At 38.9% G+C, this 12,677-nt stretch overlaps 2 protein-coding genes across 5 annotated transcripts; one reads left to right on the top strand and one right to left on the bottom strand.

Moving 5' to 3' along the window:
* Positions 1-758: 758 nt before the first annotated feature.
* Positions 759-6,378, bottom strand: renbp (renin binding protein). Its single transcript, XM_026368979.1, has 11 exons — positions 6,253-6,378; positions 5,322-5,430; positions 5,161-5,236; positions 4,997-5,072; positions 4,483-4,661; positions 3,179-3,406; positions 2,731-2,812; positions 2,415-2,590; positions 2,144-2,275; positions 1,857-1,944; positions 759-1,520 (listed from the first exon to the last, which is right to left on the bottom strand). Exons 2-11 carry the CDS (start codon positions 5,423-5,425, stop codon positions 1,447-1,449), a joined length of 1,215 nt encoding a protein of 404 aa, XP_026224764.1. The 5' UTR covers positions 5,426-5,430; positions 6,253-6,378; the 3' UTR covers positions 759-1,446.
* Positions 6,379-7,457: 1,079 nt separating this feature from the next.
* Positions 7,458-11,745, top strand: LOC113166720. 4 transcript variants are annotated; one of them, XM_026366836.2, is made up of 6 exons: positions 7,458-7,514; positions 7,583-7,657; positions 7,759-7,809; positions 8,040-8,234; positions 8,318-8,668; positions 10,997-11,744. In XM_026366836.2, the coding sequence occupies exons 1-6, from the start codon at positions 7,469-7,471 to the stop codon at positions 11,089-11,091; spliced, it is 813 nt and encodes a 270-aa protein (XP_026222621.1). In that variant the 5' UTR covers positions 7,458-7,468; the 3' UTR covers positions 11,092-11,744. The 4 variants fall into 4 exon arrangements, with proteins under 4 accessions (XP_026222621.1, XP_026222624.1, XP_026222623.1 ...); XM_026366839.2 differs by having other exon boundaries at positions 7,498-7,514; positions 7,593-7,657; positions 10,997-11,743; XM_026366838.2 differs by lacking the exons at positions 7,458-7,514; positions 7,583-7,657; positions 7,759-7,809; positions 8,040-8,234; positions 8,318-8,668 and adding exons at positions 9,386-9,525; positions 9,646-9,715; positions 9,810-9,860; positions 10,362-10,556 and having other exon boundaries at positions 10,640-11,092; positions 11,149-11,745.
* The last annotated feature ends 932 nt before the right edge of the window (positions 11,746-12,677 follow it).

Consider the following 12,677-nt stretch of genomic DNA (forward strand, 5'->3'; position numbering starts at 1 on the left):
TAGTTGTTCCTCTGGTTCTATATCAAACCAAAGATGGCGGCCGCCTGGAACAAACATGTTTTGAGCAAACAGGATTTTAAATCATCTTATTTATTTTTAATTAGAGCTGGTTAAGTAGTCCAGCTAGAGAAATCAATACTCCAATAAGAATTTCTTGTGTTAAATTCCAATACTTAGGAGCACATTAATGGAAAAGTTCCATATAATAGAATCCCTATTTTCATAATAAATATTGACTTATTTAGTTCTGTTTACTGACAATCAGAGTTAAGAAACATCACTTAATCTGATTTGTTGCAATTTATAATATGTATTCTTCATAAACAAAACACAGAAAAATGGAATTTCATTATATTTGAATGCTTAATTACATTACACTTCTAGTTTTACAGATTGATTAGACATTTTTCTGTCAAGGTGAATTATGAGCATCAGTGATGAAGCAAAAAGGATTTGCCAATAAAATAAATTCTAGCACATGCACATAAAAATGTTTAACTAGTTTTTAGGTAAGACACAAATACAGGTTTAACTGTTTCTAAACCACTCCTGGTTGTATGTAAAATGAAACCGGTCACTGTGATGAATGTCAGCTCGCTCCAACTTTGCCATTCTCCTAAACTCCTTTAGCATCTTTCAGCTCATTGTTTTGGTTTTACGTCACACAATTTAACTGTTTTGGCTCAGATCAATCACTCATTAGCTGCAAGTGGTAAAAAACAAAACAAAAACAAAAACAAAAAAAAACCTGATGCAGCTTTGAAAGTTAAAGTGACACACTCATTTACTGACTCATGCTTTGTATGTGTATTGTGGTAGACTGGTTCCTTACAGTCAACTAATTTGAATACATCATATTTTTCATTTATGCTTTAATACTTTAACATATATTTCATTTACTTACCTTAAAGTGTACATGACATGTTTCCACCTCTAAGATACTGCAGCTTTCATTTCACTACAACACGTTATTAGAATAGAAATACTGTATTACTTCATACTGTAATACTGCATTCAAAATTTTACATGTTTTTGGCATTAATATTTCAGTATGTTATTGTTCATGTGTGGAGTTGACTGGCACTGTGTATATGTGGGTTACACAGCCTAAAGCAGGAAATATAAACTGCCTTTAAAGTTCAGTGTGGGTGTAAATATGTGATTACTAGGTCATCAAATATCATTTACAGCAACAATGTTACTAATACGAACTCATGGCATGACTTTTTCTTTTGTTATAAAGAGGAAACAAAGGGCAAAGTAAGAAAAACATGACTTAGTTTGACCAAAACATCCATTTTAACAATGACTGTTACTGTTTGCAGTATTTCTGGAGCAGAGCATGTTAACAATTAGTGCAATTTAACTTTATAAACTGACCATTGTGGTCAACACACCCACAAATCAGATTCAATCCTGTTATCTCAAACATGAATGCAGGAATGTTCAGTCCTTGTTTGCCAGCAGATCATCCAGAATACGCTCACACATATACAGACAGCGAGGGACATGGAAGAACCCTGAGGAAGAGAAGAGCAAAACAGTTACTAACAGGGGGAAGCCGGAAACTGCGACAGCACCTAAGACCATCAGGAGTTCACTTTGTTAACTTGCAGTGATTTCATTCATAATAATTTAAGTTCCAATAAAGCACAGTCTAAAGGGAAATATTAGAAATTCTACAGGATAACTAAGGATAATAATTTACACATCAAATTGTTTTTTTGTGTTGAACTATTGCATACATGCAAAAAAAAACCTCTCCAAGGGGCTCCATTAGTATTTTATGAATCATTTAGCAGGCTTTTCTGTTGCTTTAGTACTCAGTCAATTCCACATTTGAACTTTGCCCATACCTTTAAATGGACCTCCTTTAAAATCCAGTGCTACTTTCCCTTCTTGTGTCAAATATCCAAACCACTCACCACTCTTAGCATCAGGAAACTGCAAAGAATCACACACACATGTACACTGCATCAGACCTATATTTTATTAACATATAAATATCTATGTATTTATCGCTAAAGTTCACTAACATGACATCTTGAATCAAGCCTGTTGAATTTTGGAAAGTTTCCTTAAATGTCATGAATAAAGTGAAGCACTTCTTCTGTGGTACAGTAGTTCTGTAGTGTAAACTCACATGACTAAAGGTGTATTCATAAACTTGAGAGAATCTGTCCAGCAGCTCTGGCTTCTTGGTTTGACTATAGGCCATTAGGAAGGCGATGAGAGCCTCACAGTGAGGCCACCACAGCTTCATACTCCACTCCAACTGGTCAGATGCACACACAGTATCAGAAAGCATGATCTGATGCATTTTGTGAATCAATCAAGTACAAACAATATCTAGTATTAAAAAAAATAGAAGAGAAACCACAGTGAAAAGAAAAACCCCTTGGACACTCACTAACCTGTGTGGGGCAGTGACCATCCACATCCAGGAAGTAGAAGAGGCCTCCGTGCTCTTTATCCCAGCCATTCTGATAAGGAAGCTCCACAAACTTGTCGATAGCAGTCCTCTGGAGGTCGTCATCCCCCCACTCTGCACTGTACTGAATCAGGAACCAGCCTGCTTCCAGTGCATGGCCTGAGTCATCAGGAATGAAAATGGAAAATGTTGATGTAAGCAACTAAGGACAGGAAAACAGCCTGACCCGAGTTTCCCTGTGCACTTTGTCCTGCTCCTATTTGTCTGACTGACTGCTTAGCAGGCACTGAAGTGTTTACCTGGGTTCTGTAGTCGGCCCTGGCAACCCGGCAGCTCCTGTCCGTCTAGTGACACATTTTCTAAAATTGCTGTGCCGTCTCTCTGTTACGGGAAAAGAAAAATAAGCATATTGTTTCCTTACAACCTGTCAGGAGATCTTGAACACATTAAACAAAAGTCATAAAATAGAATTTTCCTTGAAGGATATTGTTACTCATGACTGGCTGACAGTCTTTTATAGACGACAGGATCTGTTTTTGCCCTATTGCACTTATTACACTCCAGTGAGTTTGTAGCTTAAGCTCTGAGCTGTTAAAATGTACAGAGGTCGCTGGGTTTATTAAGTACAACTAAAACATAAACAACCTTAATCTCATCACTTCATGGAGCGTAGACGTTACCACACTAATTCCATGGCTCTGAGGTTGTTTTGTCTGTAAACCCTCCAGTCATGTTCTGCGTTCACACCTGCATGTGTTGTAGGATCTGCTGTACACACCAGCGGCCCAGCTCTCTGTACTTCTGAACCACCTCCTGTCCCCGCCCTTCAGTGAGCTGTTGCACCAGGCACAAAAGCATCATGGGAATTGCCATGCTGTTGGTGGCAACGTCTCCAGGAAGCTGGGGCCGGCCCAGACCTGATGAGTCCACCCGGACCCAGTAGATCAACTGCTCCATCATCTGTTCAGCCTCGAGCTAGTAAACGAAAACAGAGCAGAGGCCAACCTATCAGAGAGATCTTATGGTGGGAAGGGATCAAACATGTTCAGACAAGTTAACACACAAAGATGAAACCTTCGGTGTTACTCAGCCTAGTTCAAGCTAAACCATTAGTGAATGCGGTGTTCTCACAACACACAACATGTCACTGTATTACTTACCGAGTACTGGATATTAAACATATAGAAATGATGCAGCATCTTCAGTTGTTTTTCACAATGTTAAAATGAGGCCAGGGACAGTTTTTTGGGGAACAAATACAAGTTTATGATTAAATAAGGAACTAGTTTTACTGTGGCATCTATTTCAGTTCATGCATTATCAGCATTAAAGTAGCACAAATCTGTAACATCTGTGTCACAACAAAATTTGAACGTGCTTCTCTAAAACAGGACTTTTGTATTATTCTGTATCTTTTTCAGTTCAACAGAGAAAATGTACTGATGAAGCTAAAATACCTGCAGTCCCTCCTGTAGCTCAAATATACTGCAGTATGCACGCCATAAAGTGCTTTTAAAATATTTAAGGAACCTTCTCAGGACTCATGTGGTGCTAAGTGCTAGAGGAACAGTCAGAGTATCACTAACTTTGAGGTCTAAGATTTTTAATTCCCTATTTTATGAAAATATGGTTTTGTTCACTAAGCTGATGTCAAAGAACTAGTGGTGATGTAGACTGACGTCGCCTTCATCTGGGCCAAAAAGTGGCAATAGGAGATAACTTTCTGTACCAGCAGGTGGCGGTAGTCCTTATTCATCGTTCAAAAATAATACGTGCGACATATTGATTTAGCTGAAGAGCTGCAGACGTGGATCTAACTAGTGCCAACAATGTGCGACACACAACACAGACTAGGCTGACAGATGACAACCTAACGGCTCTGACCTACAGCTGCTGCTTGAGATAGTTCAATATCAATTTTACTGGGTTTAGCTCCTCATCTAATCTAGTTGCTCCTCTGATACATTCATTCATTGCCAGAAACCAGAATGTGACAACACAGACAGTGCATTAGGTTTCGTATTATTATAACCTTACTGTTTTCTCTATACCTGCATGTCCTTGTCACCTGTGGTCCTGCTCAGTTCATCCATGGCCATGATGTAGAAACACTCACTGAATATAGTCCTCTGGATTTTGACTGCTTTACCATCTCTTGTTAAGCAGAAGGCACATTTCCACTGACCACTGCTGGTGGAGACACGAGCAAACTTCCTGAGGAATTCTCCTCCTAAGAAGCAAACAGAAGAAAACATCAAGTTATGACTTGACATCATCAAATGGCATTGGTGACTTCTTGGTGTAAAACGTAACATAAATAGTAAACAATGGTTAAAATAAAAGAACAGCTGCTCTTCTAAGTTCTCAGTAGTTTTTAGATTCTAAGTTTCCACTCAACAGTGAAGATTTTTTATTCAGTCTATTAACTACGCTAAGTGCAGAGCAAACACTGTGATGATGATGATAAAACTGCAAACACTGCTGCACCATCTGTTGTACACATGTACGTGTGCATGACAGAACCGTACGGGTCCAATTTGATTAGTTCTTAACATTTACACAAACCAGCTTTTGCTGCTTCAAGGATTTCAGGCTTGTGGAATCGATCCATGGTTCTGTACAGGCGGCAGTACATCCACACCTGGAAAGGACAGGTGGAAATATTCCCATCTGATGACCACGTTTCAACGTGTTTGTTGTGCAGTGACTCCATCAGCACAGAGACTAACCTGTCTACCCTGCAGCCAGACGTACTTGAGTTCATCATAAACCGTCCCATCTCGTCCAATGCAAGTGAAGAAGCCCCTGAAACAGAAAGAAGACTCTAGTTTGCTACTTGTCACACAAGATATTATCAGACAATATTTTCATTTAAGTACAACTCCAGTACCCGTGTACAGTGTCATGAGAGTATTTGAGCCAGAAATCCACTACAGTGTCCAGCTGTGTGCGAACGTGCTCTCGACACTCCTCCATCTTCAGCACGGCAGACATCGTTCCTTAAAAAATAAAAATCAGTTCATGGTAAAAGGTGAGGTCACATTTAGCTTTAGCTTTACTTACAAATACTTAACACCTTAAGGAACCTGGATTAAAACCTTGGCTAATATAAGTTATTGTGTAATTCTCACACAGACACGTTTCTTTGGGTTTCAGGGATTAGACAGATCCCACACCAATAATGAGACCAATAAGTAAATATTTGCATCAAAGCAGTGAAACTAAAAACTCCCTGATGAAATGCTAAAGTAGACCTACCAGGATGTTTCTACTGTTTCTACAGGTTGAACTCGTCCTGAGTCACTTTGTTCTCTAGAATAATGAAACCGGTCCTGGTGAATAATCTGAGTTTCTACTTTAAATACTGAGTTCTGAGTGTTTTCATGAGCTCGATGTGCTGATTTTACAGAAACTCAGATCATGTGACTCCACACAGAGCAGATACTGCACTTCTGCTACTTTCATGAAGTATTTCCAACTTTTTAAATGCTTTTCTTTTCATAAACACATTTATGGTCACATCAACTTTCAGATCTTGTTTTTCTTCCACATTCAGACTTATTTAGTTGTAGTACTTGGACTTACAGGACTCTTTCCTGCAGTATTTCTAATAGTTATTCACAGCTGAGAGTCACTTTAAGGCTGGTTGTTGTTGATGAAATGCAGACACTGAACACACAAACCGGACCAGCGCTTCTCGTTCCTCTGGATCCACCCCTCGGTTCCTCCGAGCTGCAGCTGCAGCAGCCGAACTGTTCGTCACGTCGTGTTTAGCAGCATTAAAAACACAAACAGACAAATATGCAAATAAAACCTCTCACCAGTGAGTTGAAGTGCTCGACGAGCAGCAGACGAGGTGCAGCGCTGCAGCTGAGCCGCTGTCAGCTCCGTGTGTCTGAGCTCTGATCATATGACCAGAGGCTCTGGAAGAGGAAGTGGGAGCTGAGCACAGCTCGGTGCACTGAGCCTGTGGAGGAGAAGTTCCTCCTCCATCGAAAACACGACAGTTTATTAAGAGTCAGCAGAAAACAAGTGGACACAGGTGCAACAGGTACAGAAAGAAAAACCACGGGTTCTTATAACATTATCATTTATTTATATATAAAGAGACAGATCACATGAGCAGCTTCACTCAAAACACAGGTTAACAACAGAAATCAGATTTGTCTTCTTATTTTACATGTTTTCTGAGCTGAGATGTAAAAATCCCTTTAAGACAAAAACACACTTCTCCTGTTTAGAAATAGATTTTGTTCAGTGATTCATTCTCAGATGATGAAATAACGTTTAGCAGCAACAAAAAACCAAAAAACCAAACAACCAAACCAAATCAGTGATCTACTTCTTATCCTGTGCACAACTAATACAACTAATGTCTTTGTTTTATTATTAATATTAGATTTCCATGTTTTCATCCATAATTAACCCAAACATCTACCTTCAAAACAAAGTCAACAACAAAAGCTCCTCTCCGTCACCACAGAGGACACAACACACATGAAAAAAGACCTTATAGCACTAATTAAGAAGACTTTAATCACTTAGGTTTTAATAAGAGCACATTACTGCTCACATGTTTTCCTAACTAGTCAGATCCAGACACGCAGACTTTCATCTCTCTCTTTATCTGTGAGAATCTGTGAGAGTCCTGAATCACAGCTTGTTGTCAAATGACTCATGATGAATACAGATTTCATACAGAAAGGACCACTATCAGCCCAAAACGCTAAAGCAGCCTAACAGAAGTTGATTCTCATGTTAACCTCACAAATAAACCTTTTAATGGAGACTGTACTTTACAAACTAGTCCTCATCCTTCTAGTGTTGCTGACTGTAGTGATACATTTCCAGATGTTCCCCTCCCATCCTGTCTTTACATCAGGTAATGGGATTACTATCAGCATCTGTTGCAGCAGTAGAAGTAGAAATGTTTGTACTGCTGTAATATTCAGATACTCACTTACTGTAACAGAGGGAAATCCATGCTTACATGTTCCCTGCTGTGTTGAAATGAATCTAACACACAAGAGTTTAGACATGTTGATTAGGCCAACAACTCAATCTGACACTCAGCCGTCAGGAGGTAAGTCACTTTCCTTCCCAACACCGAACACTTCATGTGATTTAATAAACAGGTTATTCTCTTCACAGCAGATCACAGTGTTCTGTGGGTCAGAATGGCAGGAAACCTCCAGAGCTGCAGTTTATGTAACTTGCTCGGTGCAGGTATTGTTATTGCAGCTACGACACTGCAAAAAGAAACCAGGAAATAAGAGCAAATAGATTTATAAACGGTGAATTTGAACCTTTTCTATATGCTGTTTCAGGATGCATCGTTCTCCTTGTGGCAGCATTTCTAATTGCTGAGTTCACCATAGGTGAGTTTCTGATACTAGTGACACATTTATGTTCCATAGTTTGAACAACAGTGACACCAGCCCAGTGTCTGAGAGCTCGGTAACTTAACACTTAAATACAAGATAATACTTAATACTTCAATCAGTTCAATTCATCAATTGGGGTTCATGATTTAAAGTATTAATGAAATAAAGTGTGGTATAACTTAAACATTTGTAATAACAGACGCCTCTGGATTCTCTGTAAACAGGTGCCTTGTACATATATGAGTGTCCAGCAGCACCAGTCATCCCACTGTATGTAATAGTGCTTGGGGTACTGGCCGTGTTGGTCATAGGCCTGTTTGCATTCCCAAAGTCCCTCTGTCCAGGAGCACAAAACAACATGATCTGGACTCTGTCGATCCTCAGCCTGATCCTGTTTATCTTCATCTGGATCATCTATGGTGAGTGAGAACATCTGTATTAGTTTTACACTCTGATATCATGAATGTATTTGTTGAATTCGTTTGTCTCCTTCCATCTTCAGGCAGTTACCACATTTATTCTATACATCCACCAAACTACAACAAGAACCTCAGTGACACAAACAGAGTCAACAACAGTATCTACAGTCCTCCTGCTCCTGACACCACGTCTGTTCTCACCCTGGACGACCAGAACCAGAACCAGAACCAGAGTGTTCTGAATCTCAACCACACCCGGATGATCAGTAACAACCAGACTTTAATGAAAATGATTCAAACTTTGGCTCAAAGCAAATCAAATTGGCAAATCAGTGAATCTAATGGAGAGCACCTGAACACATCACGTTTCACGGATGTCGTGCCGTACTGTGACAGAACTGTGTACCTGTTTGCTTTCTGGATCACCACGTTAGGGTTTATGTTCGGAGGAACCTGTCTAGTGATGTATATCTGTTTATATATCTGCCTGAGATGTTTGATTGTTGACAAATTTGTGATTAAATGAAACAGTTAAGCTTCATTTTGAGAATTCATTGCATTAAAAACATTGAATATTAAACAATATAATTATTGTTCCACTTGACCTAATTAAATAAATGTCTTTTTAAAAAATATCAGGTCCTCAGGTTGGGAGTTTATAAAGTGATCGCATGGTTATTGATGTGTTTGTGCAAGATAATAAAAGAAAGGATAAGACGACAATAAATATGATGATGATTATTATTATTATTATTATTATTATTGCTACTACTACTACTAATAATAATAGAGTTTTAATTGAATGTCCCGTGTGACCAAAATACAAGGACTACAGTGGCCTAAATCTGGCACAACTGGTTTCCTTCTGAATTACATGTTTCTAAAGCCCCAAATCTTCATTAAATCAGACGAGTTGGAGTAAAAAGATGATAGAATCCAACATCAGAACAGCAGAATCAAAGAAAACTCTGCAGCATCAATGAAACTATGACTGGTCCAGTTTAGTGTTGGTGACCATGGTGAATATTTCTAAACCGCCCCCTCTTATCCTGTCTTTACCCCAGATGATGGGATTGCGATGACAACAGTAACGGCAGGTGAACTAGTTCTAGTAGTAGAACTTCTACTGTTGTTGTTGAGTCAGTTACTCACTCAACAGAGGAAAATCCACTCTTACTCGTTTCTTCCTGTGTCGTAATAACAGCAAACGAGAAAGAGTTGAGACACACGGACTTACCCAGAAACCCAACCTGACACTGCAGTGTTTTAACAGACCAGAACAACACGTGAGGTAAGTCGCTCTCTATTCTAACATTTAACTCTTCATTTAATCTAATAAACAAGTATTTGAATTAGTCAGGCGGTGACTTTCTTAAACTGTGATGATGCAGCAGATTCTTCTCTTCTCCAGGACATCACCATTAGTGTCAGTATGGCAAGAGACTTCTTGGGGAGCTCGTTATGTAACTTGCTTGGTGCAGGTATTTAAATTGCTGCTAACAAATTACAAAAAGAAATTATAAAATTAGAACAAGTCGATTAATGAATGGTGAATTTGAACCTTTTCTGTTTTAGGATGCACCCTGCTTGTTTTAGCAGCATCCCCAGTTACCATGATCACCATGGGTAAGTGAGTTTGTTTAGAAATGAGATGTTCTAACAACATCTGTAGTTGTGAAAAGTACATTCAAGGACACAGTGTAGAACAATAAACTCAGCTAATCTCTGACTAATCACCACCGTGGACTGTTGTAGTCTGTGATATACAGAATTAGAATTAAACGACTGAATTTCTTTTCTATTTCACGTGCAGGTTGCTCACCAGCACATAATAAATTAAAAACTTTGTGTTTTCTGAAAAGGAAAATTCAGTAACTACTGTAACAATTAACATCATTAACAAAATTCATAATTCATTTTTAGTATTTTAAAGTACAGTGACTACACATTATGTAGTTTAGCTAAAAGGGTGGGGATGGGTGTAAATGTTACAGTAACTATTCTATAATTTTATTTCTGTCAGTTTGATGTTAAATCCTGCACAAGGTTGTTGTTTGGAAGTTCTCTTTGAAATGAAATGCCACTAACATTTGTAATAACAGACGCCTCTGGTTTCTCTGTAAACAGGTGCCTTGTACATATATGAGTGTCCAGCAGCACCAGTCATCCCACTGTATGTAATAGTGTTTGGGATATCAGTCCTGCTGGTGATAGGACTGATTGTTTTACCCAAGTCCCTCTGTCCAGGAGCACAATGCAGCATAATGTTGTCTTTGTCGATCCTCAGCCTGATCCTGTTTGTCTTCATCTGGATCATCTATGGTGAGTGAGAACATCTGTATTAGTTTTACACTCTGATATCATGAATGTATTTGTTGAATTCTTTTGTCTCCTTCCATCTTCAGGCAGTTACCACATTTATTCTATACATCCACCAAACTACAACAAGAACCTCAGTGACACGAACAGAGTCAACAACAGTATCTACAGTCCTCCTGCTCCTGACACCACGTCTGTTCTCACCCTGGACGACCAGAACCAGAACCAGAACCAGAACCAGAGTCTTCTGAATTTCAACCACACCCGGATGATCAGTAACAACCAGACTTTAATGAAAATGATTCAAACTTTGGCTCAAAGCAAATCAAATTGGCAAATCAGTGAATCTAATGGAGAGCACCTGAACACATCACGTTTCACGGATGTCGTGCCGTACTGTGACAGAACTGTGTACCTGTTTGCTTTCTGGATCACCACGTTAGTCTATGGATTCATAGGAACTTGCCTGGTGATCGGCATCTGTTTATGTGTTTGCATGAAATTCTTTCTTTCACTGGTCGAACACATCTACGGCTAAAATGAGACTTTTACCAATCATATCAAAGTGGTCACGGGGCAAAGAGCTCCTCAGCACATTCTACATTTCTATGTGCAGTGCACACCAGTTCATTTACTCAAGGATGTTTTATAAAGGAGGCAAATGACTTACGTCATGACTGGTGTTAGCTGGAGGGTAAATAAATAATACTTCACCTACTGAAACAAGTGAAGACAACAGTTAACTTCCTGATCCTGCTGTGATGTTGCGTCCGGGACTGAGCCACTAAACCTGTCATTAGTGGATTTAACGTTCTGAGCTGCAGCAGCTGATTAATTTATTTTTCTAATTTAATTGTCATTGTTTTATCATTTAGAAAAGTATGTAGGCTAACAAAGTTCCTACTTCAAATATATTTCTTAACTTTGCAAAATGTGCTATTTATCAGTTATCAAGTGAAAAAAACAAATACATGAATATGTTATTTGAATTGACTACTGTATTTTTAAATCTACTATTTATTTGATATTTTAAATTCCTATTTAGTTTCACTTTGCCCTTGTTTTCTTTTGCACCTAATTTCTTTGTTTTATTTTGTATTTCTTGGGGTGGAAGAGCAAGACTTTCCAATTCTCAATTGTAAATAAAAGACACTTCCTCTGAGCTATAGAAGTTCAGCACCATCTAGAGGAAACGGCACCAAAACACAGCATGAACACATTTTCTACGAAATGGTCCAAACACTGACACAATGCCTGTTAAATGAGCTGCGCTGTTTAAAGATTCAGGTGTGTTTGAACACAAGAAATCACCAAAATCAGAAAAACGTCAAAATGACTTTTCAGATATAAACTTATCAACAAATATTTCACATATCCAGGAAAAACAGATAATAACAACACATAACAATAAATAAATATTATAAGTACTGAAAGATTAAACTTTCAACTTAACTTAGAATTACTAAGATTTCTTATCTCTTAAGTCAAAAATGTGCACATTAGAAACGTCCATAGTGACGCTTTACCTTAGCATGTGGTAATGGTGATCTGAGGCACTGAGATGCAATAAATCACTTTTATTTTTGAAATCTAACAAAGAAACTACTCAAAGTAATGAAGTTAATGTAAATTATGAATAAGACGTCAGTCGTCCACAGTGCAGCAGCAGCAGCAGCAGCAGCAACAAAAGGCAGCTGTGAATCCTTGAATGGGATTTTGAAATGTTGTTGTGTGGACTGACGAGTCTGTGGCTGCAGCAGTGAGGTCTGTTGGTTTAACTTCATCATTAGGATCTTCATGATGGGAACAAGATGGTAGTCTACCATCAGCAGACCAGGCAGGCGGATCTTCATCAGATGAGAGAGAATGTGCTCCGTCAGATGATCCAGAAGTTGCTGTATCTTCACCTGAGTCTTTGGCTTCATCCTCATCAGAAGGCCAGGCATCTAGATCTTTGTCACTGGTGTAACTGAATGGAACTACGTCAGCCCGCCAAGTGGTGTTGTCACAGGACCTAATGTCTGGAGCATCATCTTTGGAGCCAGAGGCAGGAGCTTGGGTGTTTGCCCTGTCTACTGAGCCCTCCGCTGGGCAGACACTCATCATAGTTTGGGAGGTGGTCAG

Source organism: Anabas testudineus, chromosome 7 (assembly GCF_900324465.2).
Source record: "Anabas testudineus chromosome 7, fAnaTes1.2, whole genome shotgun sequence".
NCBI lineage: Eukaryota > Metazoa > Chordata > Actinopteri > Anabantiformes > Anabantidae > Anabas > Anabas testudineus.

Bases quoted from the DNA above. Each gene is read 5' to 3' on its own strand.
- renbp (XM_026368979.1), bottom strand. From the start codon at position 5,425: ATGTCTGCCGTGCTGAAGATGGAGGAGTGTCGAGAGCACGTTCGCACA. The intron at 5,073-5,160 runs GTTAGTCTCTGT...TGTCCTTTCCAG, and splicing joins TCTGGCTGCAGGGTAGACAG to GTGTGGATGTACTGCCGCCT. The intron at 2,813-3,178 runs GTGTGAACGCAG...TTCCCGTAACAG, and splicing joins AGATCCTACAACACATGCAG to AGAGACGGCACAGCAATTTT.
- LOC113166720 (XM_026366836.2), top strand. From the start codon at position 7,469: ATGTTGATTAGGCCAACAACTCAATCTGACACTCAGCCGTCAGGAG. The intron at 7,515-7,582 runs GTAAGTCACTTT...TTCTCTTCACAG, and splicing joins TGACACTCAGCCGTCAGGAG to CAGATCACAGTGTTCTGTGG. The intron at 8,669-10,996 runs GGTTTATGTTCG...TCACCACGTTAG, and splicing joins TTTCTGGATCACCACGTTAG to TCTATGGATTCATAGGAACT.